General features: G+C 38.8%; 3 protein-coding genes across 3 annotated transcripts; 2 read left to right on the plus strand and 1 right to left on the minus strand.

The window, feature by feature from the left end:
* Positions 1-3,618: 3,618 nt before the first annotated feature.
* LOC106294927 (prolyl 4-hydroxylase 2) lies at positions 3,619-5,581 on the minus strand. Its single transcript, XM_013730638.1, has 7 exons — positions 5,293-5,581; positions 5,155-5,212; positions 4,947-5,051; positions 4,547-4,604; positions 4,235-4,410; positions 4,085-4,154; positions 3,619-4,013 (listed from the first exon to the last, which is right to left on the minus strand). The coding sequence occupies exons 1-7, from the start codon at positions 5,433-5,435 to the stop codon at positions 3,718-3,720; spliced, it is 906 nt and encodes a 301-aa protein (XP_013586092.1). The 5' UTR covers positions 5,436-5,581; the 3' UTR covers positions 3,619-3,717.
* Positions 5,582-5,786: 205 nt separating this feature from the next.
* LOC106294928 lies at positions 5,787-13,633 on the plus strand. Its single transcript, XM_013730640.1, is given in 23 exon segments — positions 5,787-5,962; positions 6,122-6,264; positions 6,402-6,470; positions 6,633-6,725; positions 6,886-6,978; positions 7,324-7,488; positions 7,784-7,906; positions 8,136-8,348; positions 8,548-8,757; positions 8,843-8,950; positions 8,952-9,088; positions 9,254-9,354; positions 9,456-9,671; positions 9,771-9,998; positions 10,065-10,156; positions 10,233-10,326; positions 10,407-10,499; positions 10,600-10,811; positions 10,813-11,204; positions 11,261-11,474; positions 11,551-11,668; positions 11,797-12,429; positions 12,432-13,633. Coding segments are annotated over 23 exon segments (4,947 nt in total). The 5' UTR covers positions 5,787-5,854; the 3' UTR covers positions 13,524-13,633.
* A 4,978-nt stretch (positions 13,634-18,611) lies between these two features.
* On the plus strand, positions 18,612-20,180 carry LOC106293569 (probable galacturonosyltransferase-like 4). The gene has a single exon (XM_013729248.1). The coding sequence runs from the start codon at positions 18,709-18,711 to the stop codon at positions 19,753-19,755; it is 1,047 nt and encodes a 348-aa protein (XP_013584702.1). The 5' UTR covers positions 18,612-18,708; the 3' UTR covers positions 19,756-20,180.
* Positions 20,181-21,920: the final 1,740 nt, after the last annotated feature.

A 21,920-nucleotide genomic window follows, 5' to 3' on the forward strand; every position in this document is an offset into this window, starting at 1 on the left:
CCGGATCGGTCGATCTCGTGCTCTGTGCGATCAATACTTCATTCGGTCCATTGTTCGGTCTATCTTGCTTCTGAATAAATCTCGAATGCGTTCTTTTCTTTCAAGCTATCTAGTAACCTGCATATTACACTTAAGAACACCAAAACGCATCAAATAGACCAAAACATTAATTAAAACCGACCATTTAATTGCTCCAAAACGAGTTTAAAACCGTTTAAAAACACGGAATATCAGATTGAAAAGATCCGGTTAGTTAACACGTGTCTTGGACATGGCACCTCAACGGTGATCGAAGATCCAATCCACACCACACATATCAGCAACATTGAGGCCTTCTTCGAATTTACCATCGAAAGTCCTCATGCATTGTTCGCTATCGGGATCTTGATGCTCATGCAGAACTCTCAATAGATTCAAATACACCCTCGAATTAAAGTTCTAGCTCTGCTTAATCTACTCCAAATCAACCGAGTTAATTCATCATATACGACTCACAACCATAAAGAAAGACTTGTTGTTTTCACTAGAGGAAGAAACGCAAGAATCCAAACAAAACACAATGATTTGACTCTTTTCTTTAAGAAGAGATTCAACGTCTGAAGGCGACCAAACAAAAAAAAGTTCAGTTCGCGAAACCAAATAGTTCGCCCTAGCTAAACACTCCCAAGCGCAGTAATCGAGACAGCCGCATCTCGTCCAATCTCCGACGTCGACGGTGTGAGAGGCCGTCGGCGTCGCCTCCTCCGCCCCCTCTTCTCAACGTCGTCAAGTTCCTCTGTTTTTGGTTCCGTCTACAGTTTCTCTTCGGGTCTTGTTGGTGTTAACTCGTCGACGAGAGAGAGATTCGTTGAAGAAGCCTCTGTTGCAGAGCTCGTTCTTCCGCTGGTCACTTGCCGACTTCGCCACTGTCTACCCTCCTTCAGACTTTCACTCTGCAACTCGTTGAAACCGGATCTGTCCATGGATAGTCCTGTTTCTTCTCGACCGTTTATGTCACGGACGCCTTGCTTCAACCTCCAAAGATTGTCTCCCGACGCGTTCAACCTCTCGAGGTGTCTGTCCTCGTCGATAGAGTTCTCAATCCGTTCACCGTCCGCTGTCTCTCGCCGCCAAGCTTCCCCTGTCCGACTTGGAAGCTCCGGATCTGAACCTCGTCCCGTCGAGGATCTGTTCCGCTCCTCCTCCGACTCTTACACATCCGCTTTACCACAACCTCTCACGCCTCATCTCCTAGTAGTCGCCGTGGTTGAAGTTATGAAGCTTACCATAATCTGGAGACGCCGTTCACATAGCGGTTTTAACACCACGGTATTGACTCTCCCTTTGCGCCTACCTCCCCTACCTCGTCTCTCACCCTCCGCCTCTCCTCCATTCCCTCTCGTGTTAGTCACTACTCGCCGCGTTTCTGTGCGTAAACCCGACATATCTCTTGATTTGAACTTTCATTGTGTTGTAATGGACTTGCGGTTTAGCTCAGGTCTCAACGAGAGCTTTCTATTCCGATACGGTAATATTGGAGTTTTTTTGCTCAGTTGTATCTCAGTCTGCGTCCCCTTATGGATAATGGTCAAGAGCATCATTTCATCTCGGCATCGCCTCTACTATACACCCAACATCAAGGCAGCCCCATCTCACCAAGGTTTCTATGGAGCTAAGCTACTTCGGTTAAATCTCTGTCTCCTAGTGACCGCCGAATCTATTGTGCAAGAGTGTTGTTTCGCCAGATTTGTTTACGTCTTTCTCACCGTTGCGTCTCTATCACACTATGCTGTCGCAAGCATCGACGGTTCTTCACAAAGTCGGATTTGTGGCCTTCCCGATCTCCTCGTCGCTGGAACTATTGTGCAAGAGTGTGGACTCGCCAGATTTACTAACTACATCACTGCTGCGCCTCCATCACATTACGCCGTCTCAAGCATCGACGGTTCTTCACAGAGTCAGCTATGCGACCTTCAAACCGGAGTTGTTGCACGTAGACCCATCGCCATATCAAGTCAGATAGGACTTCAAACTTTCAATGGTTCCTACGGTTCTAGAGCTTCTCACCTAAAGTTCTTGCCAATCAACATTCCAACTTCTTCCTATAGGTGTATCAACGTCGTTTTCGATTATCAATTGTTCTTTCGAACAATAGCCATGGGATCAAAAGTGAAGCTTCCTTTTGGGTTTCTTCATTTCGCTGAGCATGACTCGCCATTCGATGGTTCTATCTTTAGTTGTTTTGTATTGTTTTCTAGCTTCTTTCTACCGTCGAGTATGTTTCCGGGATCTTTTGATTCAGTTGTAAACTCTCATGCTCTTTGAACTTTTAATATAAGTGGTATTACAAAAAAAAAAAGATTCAACGTCTGAAGAGGAGCAAGGATAAACCCAAAAAGCAAATTCGACAACCAAAAAGAAATTTACATTCGGATTAAGCCGTAAAATAAATTCGAAATAGAGCGGAACCATAACAAACTGAAAATGGGATAGCGACCAACAACCAAAAAGCCACCGCATGTTATTGCTTCTAATTTTTAACTGCATCAGTATTTACATACAGTGAAAATAAGTATAACCTAATAAAAAAATCAACAATAAACTATTATCCATTTGCTAAATATTTGGCTGTTAATATTCATTTACGACTTTTTCTTGGGTTCACCTCCTAGGGTGCCAACCAATAGAAAATTGTCATTTTAGATCTAGTATCTTTTAATTAAGGAAACAAAATAACTTGCCAAATTATATTATGCTTTTAAAATAAAAAATAAAAAAATTAAATAAATAAGAATACCAATAGTTCTAAAAAAATATTATTTAAAAAAACATTTATTTTTAAGATTTAGAATTTAGTGTTTAAGATTTATAATTTAGAATTTATCCAAATGTTTAGTGTTTTTCTAAGGGTTTAGGGTTTACCTAAGGGTTTATGGTTTACCTAAGGGTTTAGGTTTACCCAAGGGTTTAGAGTTTACCCAAGGGTTTAAGGTTTTCCTAAGGGTTTAGGGTTTATGATTAGAGTTTAGGGTTTAGTGTTTTGTTGACAACATGTTTAGTGTTTTTCTAAGGGTTTAGGGGTTTACTCAAAAATTTAGGGTTTACCCAAGGATTTAGGGTTTAGGATTTGAGTTTAGGGTTTAGTATTAGAGTTTAGGGTTTAGTGTTTTGTTGACAACAATTTTTTTTTTTTGAATTCATTTTTTATATATTATTTTTATTTATTTTTAAATTTTATTTTGAAAAAATAATATAATTTGCCAAGTTATTTGGTTTCTTAATTAAAAGATACTAGATTTAAAATGACAATTTTCTATTGGTTGGTGAACCCCAATAATAACTCTTGGTTTACTGTCTACTCATGTCTTATTCCATGTTTTGTGTCATGGATTTATATTAACTGCAAGAAAGTAAGCCAAGTCGAGGAAATGAGTTAGTTAATAAACGTTTCAAACACAATTATTTATTCTAAAATAAATCGTATTATGTAATGGAAAAGCCGATAATTAATGTAATAATAGCTCTTTGAATAGCTTAACCTACACGCAAAAGACAGAAAACGATCTCATATTCACATTTATAGACGTAACTGAAATGGATAGTCCATGAGTTAACTGATTCAAGGACAAGAGGGTCTCATCAAGGAACAAAGAGTTCATCAGAAACAAAAAGTTTACAAAACAAAGTTCGATCAATAAAGAAAACTTAATGGTACAGTCATACATAAATTTAAACTTTTTAACAAGCTTTGCAGCTACGCCTGCAGTTTCCAGGGAGCTCTGGAGTTCCCACCATATACTCTGGATTCTTTGCGCACTCTCCAAGCACCGCCCATCTCTCACAGCTCTCGTTTACATCCGCACAGCTACCGTCATGCGTCACAATCTTATCGAACGAGTCCACGTGGATCCACTTGGTCGCTGACCATTTCTCTCCTTCGATCACAGGACAGCCTCCGTGAAGGCTTAATGTATCTGGGGTTGCGTCTTGGTGGAGGTTGAAGAACAGCAGTGCATCTCCTTTCTTCGGTTTCACTAAATAATAACGTAACATAGAAAAAATCAAAACATGTTTTAGAACACTCTCAGAGATAATAATAGCTCACCAGCAATTCCTTTCTTTGCGCAATCAGAAAGGCCGTCTTTGTTTACAGAAACCTTGAGGCGGGAAGACTCCTGAAGACAAAAGTTTCATCAGAGAGAACAGAGAACCAATACAAAGGAGCCATTGTAATGATGTAAGTGGGAATACAAACCACTGCATCAGGGAAAACAGTTTCTCCACCCTTTGTGACATTGGAGAGATACATGAGAACGGTTGCAATGCGGTGTCCACCACGGGCGATGTTGACTTTGTCGTGGAAGTAGTCAAAGTGAGCGTCGTATTTTTGACCGTGCTCATATCTTAGCACCTGAAGGTCTTCTCCATTTTCTGTTAACAAGAGAGTGTAAAGGCCTTGGAAACAATAATACTAATATATATTCTGAAAAGTTGAGGTTCCTTGTCACTTGATCTTCTGAAATAGATTGAATCACTAATTAAACCGTTCAGAAAATGTTTTTGTTACCTTTTGGGAGGAATGTCCATGTGGAGAGCTTATCCTCTATACCGGAAACAATAGGATCCTGTGATTAAGCAAATAAAGCTTTACATGAAGATCTAATAGTACAAAAAACATAAACCATGATTGATCATCATAGATACAACTTCGTTGACAAACAACTAGCTCTGGGAAGTAAGCACTAAGCAGAAATGACAAATCAAGATCCAGGAGGTTTATTTAGAAAGATTCATACAAAAACATGATCATTGTAACACGCACAATCAAATCTTCTTCGGTTTTGACTTTTCAGATCCATTATTATCAGGATCAGCAACAGAGATTTAAAGCGATTTTCATAATATAAGAATCAAAAAGACCAATGCCTATTGGAGAAAGACAGCGAGATGAAAGAAGAACAAGTCACCTTTCCTTTGGAGATAAACGTGCCGGAGCTGGTCCGAACGTCACTGACTTGACTGTCCCCATTGTCGTTATCAGCAACCGCAGATCTCTGCAGATTCTCTCTCGCCTTTTTCCCCAGAAAACCAAAAATCAGAAACTGAGAATTAGCACATTGAAGAGAGAAAAAAAAATTCACAATTGAGCTCAGAATTTAAATAGTGAGCACTTACAAGGGAGATCAGATGATCACATTCCAGGTCCGTTAGAAAACCTTCATACACAAATGCCCTGAAGACCAAAAAAACACCCGATTCATCAGACAAGACTCAAAGCTTCCAACTTTACTTAGGATTGAGGAAAAAGCAGACCTGGGTTTTGAAGAAACTTGTTTGACTTTAGAAGGGTTGATGATAGAACTCGGAGAACTAATCAGAGCAGTTGATGACTGAAGCATGACGAGGAAGACGGCGACGAGCAACATCCTAATCAATCCGCGGCGAGACATTGACATTAGCTCTTGGGTCAAGAAGGAAGAAGACGTAGAGAGATTTTTTTTTTTTTTTTTTTTTTTTTTTGGTTCTTATCGGAAAAAATGTCAACGGTCGTGAAAAGTTGATGGCTCTCTACCTAATGAGATGGCGGCGACATGCGCACGTCGTTTTGCAATCAAAAGGAATAATGTTCATAAAAAAAAAAATTGTTTCTTTCTTGGCCGCGATAAAGCCCATTAAAATAAAGAGTCAAAGGCTTACTCTACTAAAGCCCATTTAAAACAAAAAGCCCATTTTACTTTCGAAATCTTAAAGCGACGTCGTATATGTAAAAGCTAAATCATCCTCGCCGGGACGGAGAAACAGAAAACTCGATTCCTTTTTTTTGTCTGGTTTTGATTTTAGCCGGCGAAGAATGTGAACGAAGGAGCTTAAGGAGATGGCGTTTAAGCCTTTCGGGAAAGATGTAGGACCGGCGATGAGCTCCAAGCAGCCGTCGCCGTTTACAACGTTCGGCGCTTCTGATCCTACTCAATCCACCAGGTGTGTGTTCTTCGATTCCCTATGTACGTAGCTATGCCTAGGGTTCTTAGATTGATTTCACGCGAAAGTATCACCTAGGCAGCTCTTAGCTTCAGGTTTTGAACCTCAGTTGCTTATTCCGGATGTAGTTTGTAAGTTTTCTTGCTGTTTTCCTTAGGAGGAGCTGCTGGTGTTGTTTGTAATCTTAGGTTTGTGCTCTCTTTTCTTGGGGGGATTGTCTTGTAGTGATTCTCCGATTCAGCCACCGACATATCAAAACCATTCAGGGTATGCAGGACCATCTTTTGGACCAGGTGGTATTCAAAGGTTAGACTAGACCTAGCTCTACAGCTTCTGTTTCTTTATATCCGAGAGAGTGTTAGGTTGTTTGTTAGCCATGAGCATTTTATTAACTTCCTATGTCCTTCACGTTCTAACCTGCGTATCGAAACTTTTGCTTGTAGTGGTCCTCCAATCCAGCGAGCACCGTCTCCTTCAGCTTCTCAAAACCCTTCACCACGTGGACTACAAAGGTTAGATATTCTTAAATGTATGGCTTGATCTTTTAGATTTTATGTGCTTGATGATGATGTTAGGGTGGTTACTCGTTTCATTATTAATTTTTTCTTCTATTCTCTGGTTTTCTTCTTTGTTTAGATTCTAGCTTAAATTGTTATGTTTTTTCTTGCTTGCAGTAGTCCTGCAATGAATCGAACATCACCACCTGTGGCTTTTCAAAATCCCTCCCACTCCTCAGGACAATCTTACCGACCTGGTGGAACTCAGAGGTTAGAAATTCTTATTCTTATGGCTTCTTTTTCCCTCCTTAAGTGTGTTGGGAAAGTTCTGATCTGATAATCTGGTGATGGGATTAACCAAGTTATATACGTTTTGGTAAAAGTTCTGCTTGAATCTATTGAATGGAAAAGTTAAATGCGATGTTTTCAGGAGCCCCGGACCTGTCAATGTACATTGGGGTCCAGAAGCTTTTCCACGTCCAATCCCCTCTGTGAGACCTTACCAATTTCCTGGAGTTCAGAGGTAAAAGTTTACATGTGATATTTTCTGACTTAGAAGACTGTCATGTCCACAGCTTGGCAGCAGTGTTGATTACACAATTCAAATTATTTCAGTTTCCTGCATTAGATCGTATAATAGCAGTAGGAAGACAGAGCAGGGTTTGGCGGAGTGCTACAGGTTCCTCTGCCCATCTGAATGCCTTATGGATAAGGGATTACTATTGCAGGGGCTTTGAAAACAAAACGAGATCATGTCGCCGAGATCATCTGAATGCCTTATGGATTTGGCTTATATACGTTAGGAACAAACTGTTGGATTCTTCTTGACGAGTTCCCTGAATCTCACGTGCTTCGTTCTTCCTCGCAGGCCTACTTTAAATCCTCAGTTTGGGCATGATGAATCTAGGAATTTCCAAAAGGATCATAGTGAACGTAGTCTAGCCACGTCTTCAGCTAGTACATCACACACTCTTTCCAGAAGTGGAACTGATGTTGTTGAGATTGGTCGATCACAAGATTCAAAAAGGAAAAGGTTGTTTATGCCTTTCCTTTAGATGAAGGCCATTTATGCCAGCAGGCTCTAGACATTATGCCTGTTCTGTAGCACTATCATATCCTTGGCTTTCTTAACATTTGTCCATTTGCGAGAGTTTGTACACCTTCTGTGTTATGCGTTATGTACTGTTCTTTTTCGGATTTCAAAAGTTTAATGTGTGGTTATGGTGTTAGAAAATGAATTTTCACACACGGATGGCTGTGATGTTTGGTGATCTCATGATTTTTGATGTAACTAATTTCAATCTAAAAATCCTCACCTTTAATTGCAGTCGTTCAGATGTTCTTCCTGATCGGAGTTTAGGGGTTTCTCGAAGAAACCATTCGCCAGGATCAGGTTTTGGGATTGGCAGATTGGTAGATGATTTCCAGCAGTCATCTAGTCAAACTTGGATGTAAGCTTTTTATCCTCTTGTCGGTGTCATAATTGTTTTGGTCTATCCCTCCCTCTTTTGCTGTTTGTAAAAAAGAAGATGTCATGAAATATCTCAAATGTGTTATTATATATAGTAATTTGAACCATGCATGTGTCTTTTCTTCCTTGATTTCTATACTGATTATAAGTTTGTCGTCTTGCTGATTTCTGAAACTTGCGTCCTGGTACCTTTTCTCATGTTTTCGTAGACGCTCTCCCTCTTCCGCGGACAATAATCCGGTGAGGTCGAGGATCATTCCCAATCGGTTGATCCATCAGGAACAGAGCCCAAGCTCTTCATTCCCTTATGCAAATGAAGCAGCTGAAATCCAGGAAGCCACAAAAAGAAAATCTTCGGCAATAGCACCTTCTGATAGTTTTCTTCATAACAACCCTGTATTTTCTCAAGATGATACTCGAAGGTACTTTTATCTTTAGCAAGTTGGAGTATAAGCGTACTTACCTTAAATTTAAATGGTTACATGAAAATATTACACTGCTAACCTGTGAAGTCATGATTATGTCTCTTGCAGTTTTATCTTAGTGTTCTTGCAAAAAGTCTCTGTCTGGTTGGATGTGCCTTAAACTTGCTCTTAGTTAAACATGCTGTTTGTATGACAGGTCATCGACATCTCCTCCTGGCACAAAGTCATTTATGCTTTCAAGAAGCTCAGATTCCCAATTTACTGGGCAGTCCTCTGTAAATAATTTCAGTAATGCGGTTAAGACAAGTAGTTCACCTGCAACAAAAAGGACGAGATCTCCACCTTTTTATCCAGTGGAGGATGATATCCAGGGAAACTCTTTTCTTTCTCAAAGCTTTACTGAAGGGTAAATTAAACCACACAGTACTGACTCTTTGTATTAATGTGTGAACCAGTTCTTAAGTTTTCTGAACTTTGTTCATTTTCTACAGAGAAGAGCAAGCCAGGGCAAAGAGACTGGCCCGCTTCAAGGGTGAACTGGACCCTGTTCCAGCCCGACCTGTTGATACTCAACTTGCTAAATCAGCTGTAAATAAAACTGAAGCTTCTGGACAACAAGCAAATATTCAATTCACAGGAATCAAATAGGGATGTCCTCAAGGGAGATGCTTTGTCTGATTTTGAAAGCTCGGAGCAGCCTTCTCTTATCGTTGGATTATGCCCTGACATGTGTCCTGGTAAGCATAAGCTTGAGACATGCTTATAAAACGACAGCTGAGTGTAGTCTTTGGTTATTTAATCTGATTAGAAAAGAAATGAGTTTAACAATTGATATCTAATTCGAGGGAGTAATGTGATTGTAGAACAAATGTATTGAGGAACTTTTTTTTTCATCTTCTCAGAGTCAGAACGGGGGGAGCGTGAAAGGAAGGGTGACTTGGACCATTATGAGCGTGTGGATGGAGATAGGAACCAGACGAGCAAATCCCTTGCTGTGAAGAAAGTAAGTTTACCTTTTTCAAATCAATTAAGCGTCAGATTCTTTCTTAAGATGACATATGCTAGACCACCCATTCACTATGTTGTATATCTGCCTTTGTATAGTATACCAGGACGGTGGAGCGAGAAGCCATTTTGATACGACCCATGCCAATCCTGCAGAATACCATGGAATATTTGCTGAGTTTGCTAGACCGCCCTTACAATGAAAACTTTCTTGGCATGTATAATTTCCTATGGGATAGGATGAGAGCTATTCGAATGGATCTAAGAATGCAACATATATTCAACCGAGAAGCTATTACTTTACTGGAGCAAATGGTCTGTGATTTCTGATCTTATATAGAGCCCATTAAACATGATGATAAGCGATGTTCTGTGTTGAATGTGTGTTTCTTACTATTGATTTCCTTGTTACAGATAAGACTTCACATCATTGCAATGCATGAGCTATGTGAATATACTAAAGGAGAGGGCTTTTCGGAGGGGTTTGATGCACACCTGAATATTGAGCAGATGAACAAGACATCTGTTGAGTTGTTTCAAATGTATGATGATCACAGGAAGAGAGGAACAACTATTCCTACAGAAAAAGAGTTCCGTGGCTATTATGCTCTTCTCAAACTCGACAAGCACCCTGGCTACAAGGTAAGTATCTTTTTTGGGTGAAATTTGCGGTCAAATTATAACCTGACTATAAATTCTTCCTGTTAGGTTGAACCGTCTGAGCTTTCTCTTGATCTTGCCAACATGACTCCAGAAATAAGGCAAACTTCAGAAGTTCTCTTTGCCCGCAGTGTAGCCAGGTAGTTCCTTGAACTTGTTTTGGGTGTTCATTTGTTAATGTGATCTAAGTACTAAAACCAGTTGTTGCAATTACAGAGCTTGTAGAACTGGCAACTTCATTGCCTTCTTTCGCCTCGCACGAAAAGCAAGTTATCTTCAAGCATGTCTAATGCATGCTCATTTTTCAAAGGTAGGCGCTTATTTGTGGTGAATTACCGTATTGGTGTGTGGTTAATTCACCGAGATCTAAGTTTTAAAATGTTTCATCAGCTAAGAACTCAGGCGCTTGCTTCTCTGCACGCGGGTCTCCTAAATAATCAGGGTCTCCCAGTTTCAGATACTTCAAAGTGGATAGGGATGGAGGTAATTTTCCATCTGTTTGCCACTTAATGCCTCTCTTTCGTGGTCTATCACAGAGAAATTGCTAGAGGTGTTACATTTTTCTTCCGGTGATGGAATACAGGAAGAGGACATAGAAGCCCTGCTGGAGTACCATGGATTTTCGATAAAAGTGTTTGAAGAGCCATACATGGTAAAGGGTGACCTGTTTCTCCATGCTGATAAGGACTATAAAACAAAATGCTCCAAACTTGTTCACCTGAAAAAGTCAAGAACCATTGTGGAAGATGTTTCTGCTCCATCGATAGAAGATGTTTTTGCTCCCTCTCCGTTGTCAGACAGAAGCAAATAAAGGATATCAACAGGAAACACCGCCTCCTCAAAGTCTTAAGAAACAAACATCACTGCGTCTAGTTGATAAAGTAATGACCGATTCCAAGACTTCCCTCTTACTGGAGGAGGACAAGCCAATGAGGACATCTGTTATAAATCCAGTGCGGCCATCTGATGAAAAACCAGCAGTAGATCAACAAAACCGAAATCACTTTACACCGGCTGGTGAATTTCATTCTCCTGGATTTCCTCAAGCTGAATCCTTGAATTTGAAGAAACAACCTAATGGCGGCCACACTAGTACATCTCCCGCGGAAATTAAATTTCCATTTGCAGAGCATATGCAAACGAATCTTATGCCCGGTTCTATTTTGCAACAAAGTCCGTTTGCAGTGCACATGCAAACGAATCTAGTGCATGGACCTACTTTGCAACAAAGTCCGAAGTCTATGCTATGGAGAGTGTGCCTGTAACTACCATTTCAGAGTCTCCAACGCGTGTAGAAAACATATCTGCTTTGGAAGAATCAGTACCTGAAGCTGCGATGACTGTTACCTTGGAAGAGGGTTTCGATGACATTGAACAGGAAGACGAGGATGGACATGAGGACATCACAAGTCAGTATGAAGAGGAAGTGGCGAAGGCTAAGCTCAAGTTGATCATAAGGTCTACCAGCTCATGCAAGTTGATTCTTGGTTTATGTTACTTTTTGTTTAACTTTTCTTTTCTAAAATCTTCACAGATTATGGAAGCGGTGGTCTTCACGTCAAAGTGAATTGCGGGAGCGTCGACAAGTAGCTGCAGCTGCTGCACTGAATTCTCTAACCCTGGGCACCCCTATCCGACTCAGCAAAACTGATGTAAGTTTCAGTTTTCTTCCCTGTAACATGTGCTGGTCATTGCTTTTTGTCAAGGGAGCAATAAAAGTGTTTTAAGTCATTTACTATTGAGGTTGGTAGTCTAATTTCGGTTCTCGCGTCATACACAGCACTAGAGGGCGTGCGGTGAGTTTGACATTGATCAAGCGATGAAGAGGAGATTTGAAGAACGGGAAAAATCATGGTCAAGGCTGAATATTTCAGATGTGGTAGCTGATACATTAGTCGAAAGGAATCCAGACTCAAAATGCATATGGTGGAAGGTTATCCTATGTACTCAGAGTAAATCAGTTGACACATCAAGTCAAAACACACATTCAGCAGCCACTCGATGGTTATCATCAAAGCTTATCCCTGACACAGAACATAGTATCTCCGATGATAATCTACTGTTTTCATCTCCCGGTGTGTCGGTATGGAATAAATGGGTTGCAAGTGGGTCTGATTCAGATTCCAGATGCTGTCTCTCAGTAGCTAGGGATGTAGAAGCTGATAATGATCCACGTGGCGCAAGTGCAGTTCTCTTCCTTGCATCTAAAAGCATCCCTCTGAATCTCCAGAGAGAACATCTTAACCGCATTCTCGAATCAGTACCTAACCGTTCACTCCTTCCCCTTCTCGTTCTAACCAGCTCAAGCAATGGAGAAAGCGTGGGTCCCGATACAAATCTCGTCTCTGAGCTAGGCCTCCATGATATCAACAAATCAAAGATAGCAAGCTTCATCACCGTCGTTTCTATCGCTCTAATTACTCCCAGAAGGGACACGAAGTTCGTTTTTTCAGCGATTCGCGGCTAAGGGACGGACTCAAATGGCTCGCGGGAAATTCACCTCCGCTACCAAATCTTCATCACGTTAAACCGCGGGAACTTGTTCTGACGCATTTTAGTTTTTCTCTAGAGTTGCTTAAGCAGATGTCGGATCAGGAAGTTGGTCCGAACATATGCATATCAGCCTTCAACGAGGCGCTGGAAACATCTAAAAGAAACATCACTTCTGCTGCTGAAGCAAATTCGATCTGTTGGCCTGGCCCTGAGACAATGTTGCTCGACGGTAATAGAAAAGAACATTTAATGGCGAAGAGGTATCTACCTGAACTAGACTGGAGCAGTGCAGAGAGCATCGAACAACTCAACTCCGTTCTCGAGAACTGTAAGCTTCCTTGTTTTGAAGATGATTTTAAATGGTTAACACTAGGATGTGCTTCAGGCGCTGAGATAGAGAACTACACGCAACGGCTTGAGGGATGCTTAGTTGAGTACTTGACACAGACAAGCAATCTCATGGGAGACTCGTTAGCCAGCAAAGAAGCGGGAGTGATGCTACAAAGAAACACTAGACTCGAACTCCATAACTCAAGCTACTACCATATCATCCCGAGATGGATCGGGATCTTCCAGAGGATCTTCAGCTGGCGGATAATCGGCGTGCTAGATTCATCTTCTTCCTCAGCTTACGTACTCAAGTCCGATCTCACCATGTCAGCTTCAAGCTATGCTGATAAGTTCTTGTCGGAAGATTCATCTTCTCGTCCAAATCTTCCATTGCTTCACGAAATGGTCCAAATCAGCTGCACCCCCTTGAAGTCGTCTCCTAAAGTAGAATCGGTTCAGACAGAGAGGCTTGTTGATGATCATAGAGACATAGATGAGTCGATGTTAGAGAAGAGTAGAGAAGCTTCAAGAAGGATTGATATGATGATAACTGAGTATGATGATGAGTTAGCTGCGGAGAAGAAGACGGTGAAGGATAGAGAGAGTGAGAGATTAAATGAATTGTTGGAGAAATGTAACTTGGTACAGAACAGCATAGCCGAGAAGCTCTGCATTTACTTTTGAACTTTTCTTCATCCCTTTTGTCGTTAATCTTGTTGTTTACTTTAACTTGCTATATGTGTTGAATCTGTGACATAGAGTACAGAAGAAACAACCATCATCATCATTCATTATACAGGTTTTTTAACTGTACAGTGATAATTGTGATATCATATGTGTCCTATTCTCATGCTGTAACCACAGTTTGTATGATTCCGCTTTCTAAAAACAAACATAGATTTTTGGACAAATCGATGACTTACTTTTCTCGTTTCATTTTCTGTAACGGGTCGGGTATCTCAAACATTTTCCTGACCCGGTAAGCTTTCAAGAAAGTATCGTTTCAGTTAATAAATGGATTAATGGGCTTGATGTCTCTATTGGGCCTTTCTTACACATGGATTAACTATCACTTAAGTCTTCAACTGAAATTTTGGCTTCATGGGCTTTTTTTTGTTTTTTGACCACAGGCTTAATGGGCTTTATGAAATTAATAGGATTATGATAGAACACTTTGGTAAGTGGAGGACCCACAACCACGAGAGTAGAACTGATCACATATCCAAAAGTTAAGAGCATCCACATTGCAACGACCAATTTTTGTGTCCTTAACTTAGTTTATTAATATTGTTAAGTTAAGATACATAGTTAAGGACAATAGCTAAAATTAAAATTATTGGTAGGACCATTTTAAATCTCTTAGTTAATTAATTTTTTTAAATAGAAAATGAGATATATTAAACATATAACATTAAAATAGAAACATAATTTATTAAACAAAGTTGAAAAAACAAATTACAAAGAAAAGCCATTGAAAAAACAACAAATTACAAACAAAAAAGAACCCATTAATAAAACATAAACATTCAAATATTAAAAACAAAAAGGAAACTTCAATTCATATAAATTTAAACATTATACATTAAATTTGATTCCCAAATTTATTCCATATATTTTCAATCAAATCGTGTTTTAGTTGTCGATTAACTGGTCGTTCCCTAACTCTTGCTCGACGATCATTTTACAGGATAGCCACACTACAACAATATGACAAAATAATTTTACAATAATATGACAAGATCAAGAGTCCATCAACATGTTTTGTTACAGATAGCCACACTACAACGTGATCTCATGTCCATCAACAAGATCATTTTACAAAAAGGTCATCACATGTTCATCAACAAGTTCATCAAAAGCCTAAACCATTCCCATACATAACAACAGCCGTGATCATTACTTAAACATAAGCATGATTCCTATTAAAACTATTAGGGTTTTCTGCAAAAAACCCTCAATGTGGTTTTTTTTTGCAAATTAATCCGCGAACTCAAAAACCCACGGGTCAACCCTCCAAGTGCCAGTCAAACCGCAATATAACTCTCGGCCGTATTTATGTGTATTTGACTGTGTATAATTTTAATATTTTTTCAATACTATGTCGTTTTGGCGCTAACTTTTTAATGAAAAAAAATTGTTGAACTCGTGGTTTGAAATTTGAACCTTAAATACCATGTACATGCTATATAACCATCTCGACCAACAAATATATTTGTTTACTTAACAAACGCAATTATATAGATTTCTAAAACGAAATGACCTTGTTTTTCTCGGACATGCGACCTTGCGTAAATGCACAATGAAGGTGGGGTTCAACAAATTTTTTTCATTAAAAAATTAGCGCCAAAATGACTTAGTATTGACAAAATGTTAAAATTATACACAGTCAAATACACATAAATATGGCCGAGGGTTATATTGCGGTTTGACTGGCACTTGGAGGGTTGACCCGTGAGTTTTTGAGTTCGCGGATTAATTTGCAAAAAAAAACCACATTGAGGGTTTTTTTGCAGAAAACCAAACTTTACAATAACCATTCCACCTACAAAGTACTCAAACCCATCAGAAGACCTTGATCTCTCCTTACCTAGATCAGACACTATCTTCTCAAGCCTAAGAACCTTCTGCTCAGTCTCATAGTCACTCAAAAGGGTAAGATTATCTACCTTTTCAGCCAGTTGAAGAACATGTTGATCTCTCGCTCTCATCTCCTCCATGACGGCATTATCCCACCATTTCCAAACATGACACTCCCCATCACCTACATTCGCACATGTGTAGTATCTTCTACCTGTGGATTGCAAACAAACTGTTAGATCATTAAAAAGATAATTCAACGAAGTGCAACGAGTAGGAAGTAATTTAACCTGGATCTAACCCATAACGGTTAGACGTTGCAAGCACAGGCTTAGCACCACAGTAACATGTCTGCGGGAATCCGAACTCAACCTCGGGTTGTGGAGGGTACTCAACCCGTGAACGAGCATTGTTTCGTATCTCAACTTGGTCACGTCAGATTAGATCATCAGTTTCGCTGTGCCCACTGTCGAGTGAGTTCCGAAGAAGACATCAAGTTAATCTAGTTAACTTTATTTCTCATAATTATTTACAATTACATTTAGTTTATGAGTTTCAAAACCATGAGTGAACGCGTGAACGTCTTTATCAAATAAGAACTCATCATTCAATCACATAACAACCAAGAATTATTTCTCAAAATCATCTACTTATCAGATTAATGCTAAGCGCACACACACCAATCCATTGAAATCACCACAGACTACGAGTTACAATCACCTAGTTACAAAACATATATCATTCAATCACATAACAGCCAAGAATACAATCAATTGGCCACATGACGAGTTAGATCAACCAAAAAAAAAATCTCAGACCGACGGACATGCAATCAGAGAAACCCAGATACAGACGAGCTAAATCGACAAAATAAAGCTCTAAAATCTCAAAGCGAAAGACATGCAAGCAGCGAAACCCAATCGACATATACATACTCTAAACCACAAAACGACGGATAAAGGATTGAGCGATACCTGGTTTTAGTTTCCAATCGGCGGAGAGATCGGTGGAGTGAGGGAGAACAGATCGGCGGCGAGATCGGTTGGGTGAATTCGTCAGAGAGAAACGCAGAGAGAGAGGCAGAGAGAAAGGCGGAGTGAGAGGCGGAGCGAAACGAGGAGAGAGAGGCTTTTCGTTCGGCGGAATTCGTCTAGAGGCGTTGAACCGTTGAGAGAGAAGAAAAGAGAGAAGAGAAGAGAAGAGAGAAGAGAAGAGAGAATGATGTCGATACGGTAACTCGACGGTCTCTCCCTATTTCCTCTTTCCCCTATTTTGCTGACACGTGGCCTTAACATACGTTTCCTAAAAACTTTAACTTAAGATACGTTTTGCAAAGTTTTCATTTAGTTTAGATTTAAATTTCGAAATTAATGTCCTAAGGACGCGGCTTAAGACCGCGATAATGATGCTCTAAGGAATCGTAGGACCTAGTTAAAGACAGTGGCCCCATATCCATCACTCCTTTGCGTGACAGCTACGTTTCTTCGGTTTGGGGTCTTCTTTATTTGTTTCCATATATAGATAGTATTGTTACTAAAAGAAGCGACTCGTCTGTCTTTAGACAGTAAAGCACATGTACGCGCAAAAATTCTTGCACTGCACTCAAATACAAAGCACAGAATACTTTTTTTTGATAAATACAAAGCACAGAATATTCTGCAGTCCTTATATGATATTTCTCCCCTCCCACGAATGCCCTTTGTTTAAGTTATCTTTTTATTACATCTATTTTATTAATTAAACTATTCTTTTAGCATACCGAGTCGGTTTCGATTTTCAGTTTTTCTTTGCAAATATTTTTAGTTGAACTTGAAAAAACTGTCACAATAACGACTCGTGTTGGTGTAAGCATGCATCTCTGATCTCTTTTTCGTTTTTGGAAAGCTAACAAGCCTTTAGTATCTGAAGCACTTTAAACCAAAGAATGGAAGTAATCAATAGATTTGGTTAATACATTTATATGAGAATGACATGGCATGCGTGAAGAATGGAAGTAACGTACACATTTTTCTTAATTTTGAAATGTGGAGTGAGTCTCGCACACTTTCTTAACTAGTTCAGTTGGTATGATGTTATCGCAAGATGGTAGACTTGAAACATCTTTTTTTTTGTGCAACAGACTTGAAACATGTAGATCTATTCTATAAGAACTTTTGTTTTTTTTTTCTTATCGAACTACATGAAAACCGTATGCTTTACAATTTTAGAACAAAGTTGTTATTCTAATTATAGAACTTTATTAAAAAAAAACCGCCGGCACAATCAACTAAACGACAGCAAAGCAAATTGATAAGCACAATCTAAAAACTCGCCCCCAATTTAGACTTATTCTTGGGTTCACCCCCTAGGGTGAACCTCTAGGTTCACCGACCAATAGGATTGTGTTATTTCATATTCGATATCTTTTAAAAAGAGAAACAAAATATTGTCAAATTAATATTATCTTTTTAAAATTAAAAGGTAAGAAGAAATAAAAAAAACTAGTACTAGTTACAAAAAAAAAATTAACGTAGTCAACAAAACATTAAACCCTAAATCCTAATCCCTAAACCCTAAACTCTTGGGTCAACCTTAAACTCTAGGATAAATCTTAAACTCTAAATCAAAATCACTAAGCACTAAAACACTCAAGTGTTTAGGGTTTAGGATTTAGGGTTTAGAGTTTTAGGGTTTAGTGTTTTTATTTAGAGTTTTGGATTTATCCAAGGGTTTAGGGTTTACCCACGGGTTTAGAGTTTACCCAAGGGCTTAGGGTTTACCCAAGGGTTTAGGGTTTAGGATTTAGGGTTTAGGGATTAGGATTTAGGGTTTAGTGTTTTGCTGACGACGTTAAAAAAAATTTTTTTAATTCTTTTTTCTGTAACTACTATTTTTTTTTTTACTTTTTTATTTTAAAACATAATATAACTTGCCAATATTTTGTTTCTTTTTTTAAAAGATATCGAATTTGAAATAATGAAATTCTATTGGTTGGTGAACTTAGAGGTTCACCCTAGGGGGTGAACCCAAGAATAACTCCCCAATTTAACTAGACAACAGGCTTCTCTTCTTCCCTATTTCACATGAAATAGATATTTTTGAGACAAAGATTGTGTGGGAAACAGTCCGAACTTCAATCTCTTCCTCACATTCCTACTGCTAATAAAACAAGCCTCTCCTCAAAACCCTTTATTCTAGCCCCTCCCTACCAATGGCTCCTCTATTAACTATTCATCTTTTTAAATTGTAATAAACCTTTTTTAAAAACCGAAAAAATAAAAATAAAAGACTTTACCTGAGAATCAGGTTCAGGATGGCCTCAAGGAGCCTCTCCTACACACAACTCCTTGGCCTCCTGTCCTTTATCCTCCTCTTGTTCACAACCTCCTCAACCGCGGTTCGTGTTGGAGTCATTCTCCATAAGCCCTCTGCTCCAACCCTCCCTGTATTCAGAGAAGCCCCAGCTTTCAGAAACGGTGATCAATGTGAGGCTGATAAGATTCATATAGCCATGACTCTCGACACAAACTACCTCCGTGGAACAATGGCTGCTGTCTTGTCTCTCCTACAACATTCAACTTGTCCTGAAAACCTCTCTTTTCATTTCCTCTCCCTTCCTCATTTCGAAAACGACCTATTCTCCAGCATCAAATCCACCTTCCCTTACCTAAACTTCAAGATTTATACGTTCGATCCAAACCTAGTCCGCAGCAAAATCTCCAAGTCCATCAGACAAGCACTTGACCAACCCTTAAACTACGCGAGAATCTACCTTGCGGATATCATTCCTACCAGCGTCGACCGGATCATATACCTAGACTCTGACCTCGTCGTGGTCGACGACATAGAGAAGCTATGGCATGTAGAGATGGAAGGTAAAGTCGTGGCAGCTCCGGAGTACTGCCACGCGAACTTCACCTACTATTTCACAAAAACTTTCTGGTCGGACCCGGAACTAGTCAAAGTACTTGAAGGAAAACGCCCGTGTTATTTCAACACGGGCGTTATGGTCGTGGACGTTGGTAAATGGAGGAGAGGGATGTACACACAGAAGGTAGAAGAGTGGATGACGGTACAGAAGCAGAAGAGGATATACCATTTGGGATCATTGCCTCCGTTCTTGCTGATATTCGCGGGGGATATAAAAGCTGTTGATCACCGGTGGAACCAGCATGGTCTAGGAGGTGATAATTTTGAAGGGAAATGTAGAACGTTGCATCCAGGTCCGATAAGTCTTCTTCATTGGAGTGGGAAAGGGAAGCCATGGTTGAGATTAGATTCGAGAAAGCCTTGTATTGTTGATCATCTTTGGGCTCCGTATGATCTGTACCGTTCATCAAGACATTCATTAGAAGAGTAGAGGCAAAAAAGAACATAAGAAGATGGCACATATATACACTAGGAGATGGAGACGATCCATGCATGGAGCGATCGAAGAGAGCCAAAAAAAACAAGTGTAGCAAAAAAAAAAGAGAAACCAAGAGAGAAAGATTTTGTAACACAAACTCTTAACGTAAACAAGACGTTGTGCATTGAGCTTTGGTAGTGGGATGGTATATCATGCAGATGGACTTTTTTTTTCTCCTTCGTTTCATGTTTGTTTTGTTCTACCTCTCTTTGCTTCGACGTGTAATATTGTATATAGGGTAGTATTACTGCGAAACTGGAGGATTGAATTCATTTCTCTAGAGATCTGATTCTGTTAGAATCCGTTACGGGTTGTTCATATATAATGTCTCTCCTTCTCAAACCCTAGTTGAGGTACAGAAGAAATTTTACCCCAGGATAAGATCATGCACGTCTCGATTTAGCTAGGAGTAAAAGGAGCAACTGTAAGAGATTCCGAGCTTGCTATGCTGCTCCACTGAATTAAAATCAAAGAAGTTGACTCTTCTTCACTGACGAGGCTTCAGTATATAGAGCATTTACCGAAAAATTCAATATTTTCGTAGGGGTTAACACATAGATTTTGAGAACAATTCAAAAATATGAAAATACTGTTTTAATGCACAGTTGCATCATTCACTAACATATTATGAAGGTCAAAGAGGTTTGGAACCTTTGTTGTCTCCGTTTCTCTAGAGAATAACGATTTTATAGTGGTTAGTCCACCAATTTAGGGAGTTTTATGAAGTTTTACTAAATTAATTGACAAAAAAATAAAACGATGTCCATGTACCATGAAAGAGAGTTTAATATACATTAATACAAATATAGAATGTGTTTACATATTTTAAAACAACACTAAAGATCATAGGCTTCAGTATATAGAGCATTTACCGAAAAATTCAATATTTTCGTAGGGGTTAACACATAGATTTTGAGAACAATTCAAAAATATGAAAATACTGTTTTAATGCACAGTTGCATCATTCACTAACATATTATGAAGGTCAAAGAGGTTTGGAACCTTTGTTGTCTCCGTTTCTCTAGAGAATAACGATTTTATAGTGGTTAGTCCACCAATTTAGGGAGTTTTATGAAGTTTTACTAAATTAATTGACAAAAAAATAAAACGATGTCCATGTACCATGAAAGAGAGTTTAATATACATTAATACAAATATAGAATGTGTTTACATATTTTAAAACAACACTAAAGATCATAGGCTTCAGTATATAGAGCATTTACCGAAAAAATTAATATTTTCGTAAGGGTTAACACATAGATTTTGAGAAAAGTTCAAAAATACGAAAATATTGTTTTAATGCATAGTTGCATCCTTCACTAACATATGGTGAGGGTCAAAGAGGTTTGAAATTTTTTTTGTCTCCGTTTCTCTAGAAAAGAGCGATTTGATAGTGGTTAGTCCACCAATTTAGGGAGTATTATGAAGTTTTACTAAATTAATTGAAACAAAATTAAAACGATGATCATGTACCATGAAAGAAAGTTTAATATACATTAATACATTAATACAAATGTAGAATGTATTTAAAAATTTTAAAACAACAATAAAGATCATAGGCTTCAGTATATAGAGCATTTACCGAAAAAATTAATATTTTCGTAAGGGTTAACACATAGATTTTGAGAAAAGTTCAAAAATACGAAAATATTGTTTTAATGCATAGTTGCATCCTTCACTAACATATGGTGAGGGTCAAAGAGGTTTGAAATTTTTTTTGTCTCCGTTTCTCTAGAAAAGAGCGATTTGATAGTGGTTAGTCCACCAATTTAGGGAGTATTATGAAGTTTTACTAAATTAATTGACAAAAAAATAAAACGATGTCCATGTACCATGAAAGAGAGTTTAATATACATTAATACAAATATAGAATGTGTTTACATATTTTAAAACAACACTAAAGATCATAGGCTTCAGTATATAGAGCATTTACCGAAAAATACAATATTTTCGTAGGGGTTAACACATAGATTTTGAGAACAATTCAAAAATATGAAAATACTGTTTTAATGAATAGTTGCATCTTTCAATAACATATGATGAAGGTCAAAGAGGTTTAGAACTTTTGTTGTCTCCGTTTCTCTAGAAAATAGCGATTTTATAGTGGGTTAGTCCAC

Source organism: Brassica oleracea, chromosome C5 (genome assembly GCF_000695525.1).
Source record: "Brassica oleracea var. oleracea cultivar TO1000 chromosome C5, BOL, whole genome shotgun sequence".
Classification (NCBI taxonomy): domain Eukaryota; kingdom Viridiplantae; phylum Streptophyta; class Magnoliopsida; order Brassicales; family Brassicaceae; genus Brassica; species Brassica oleracea.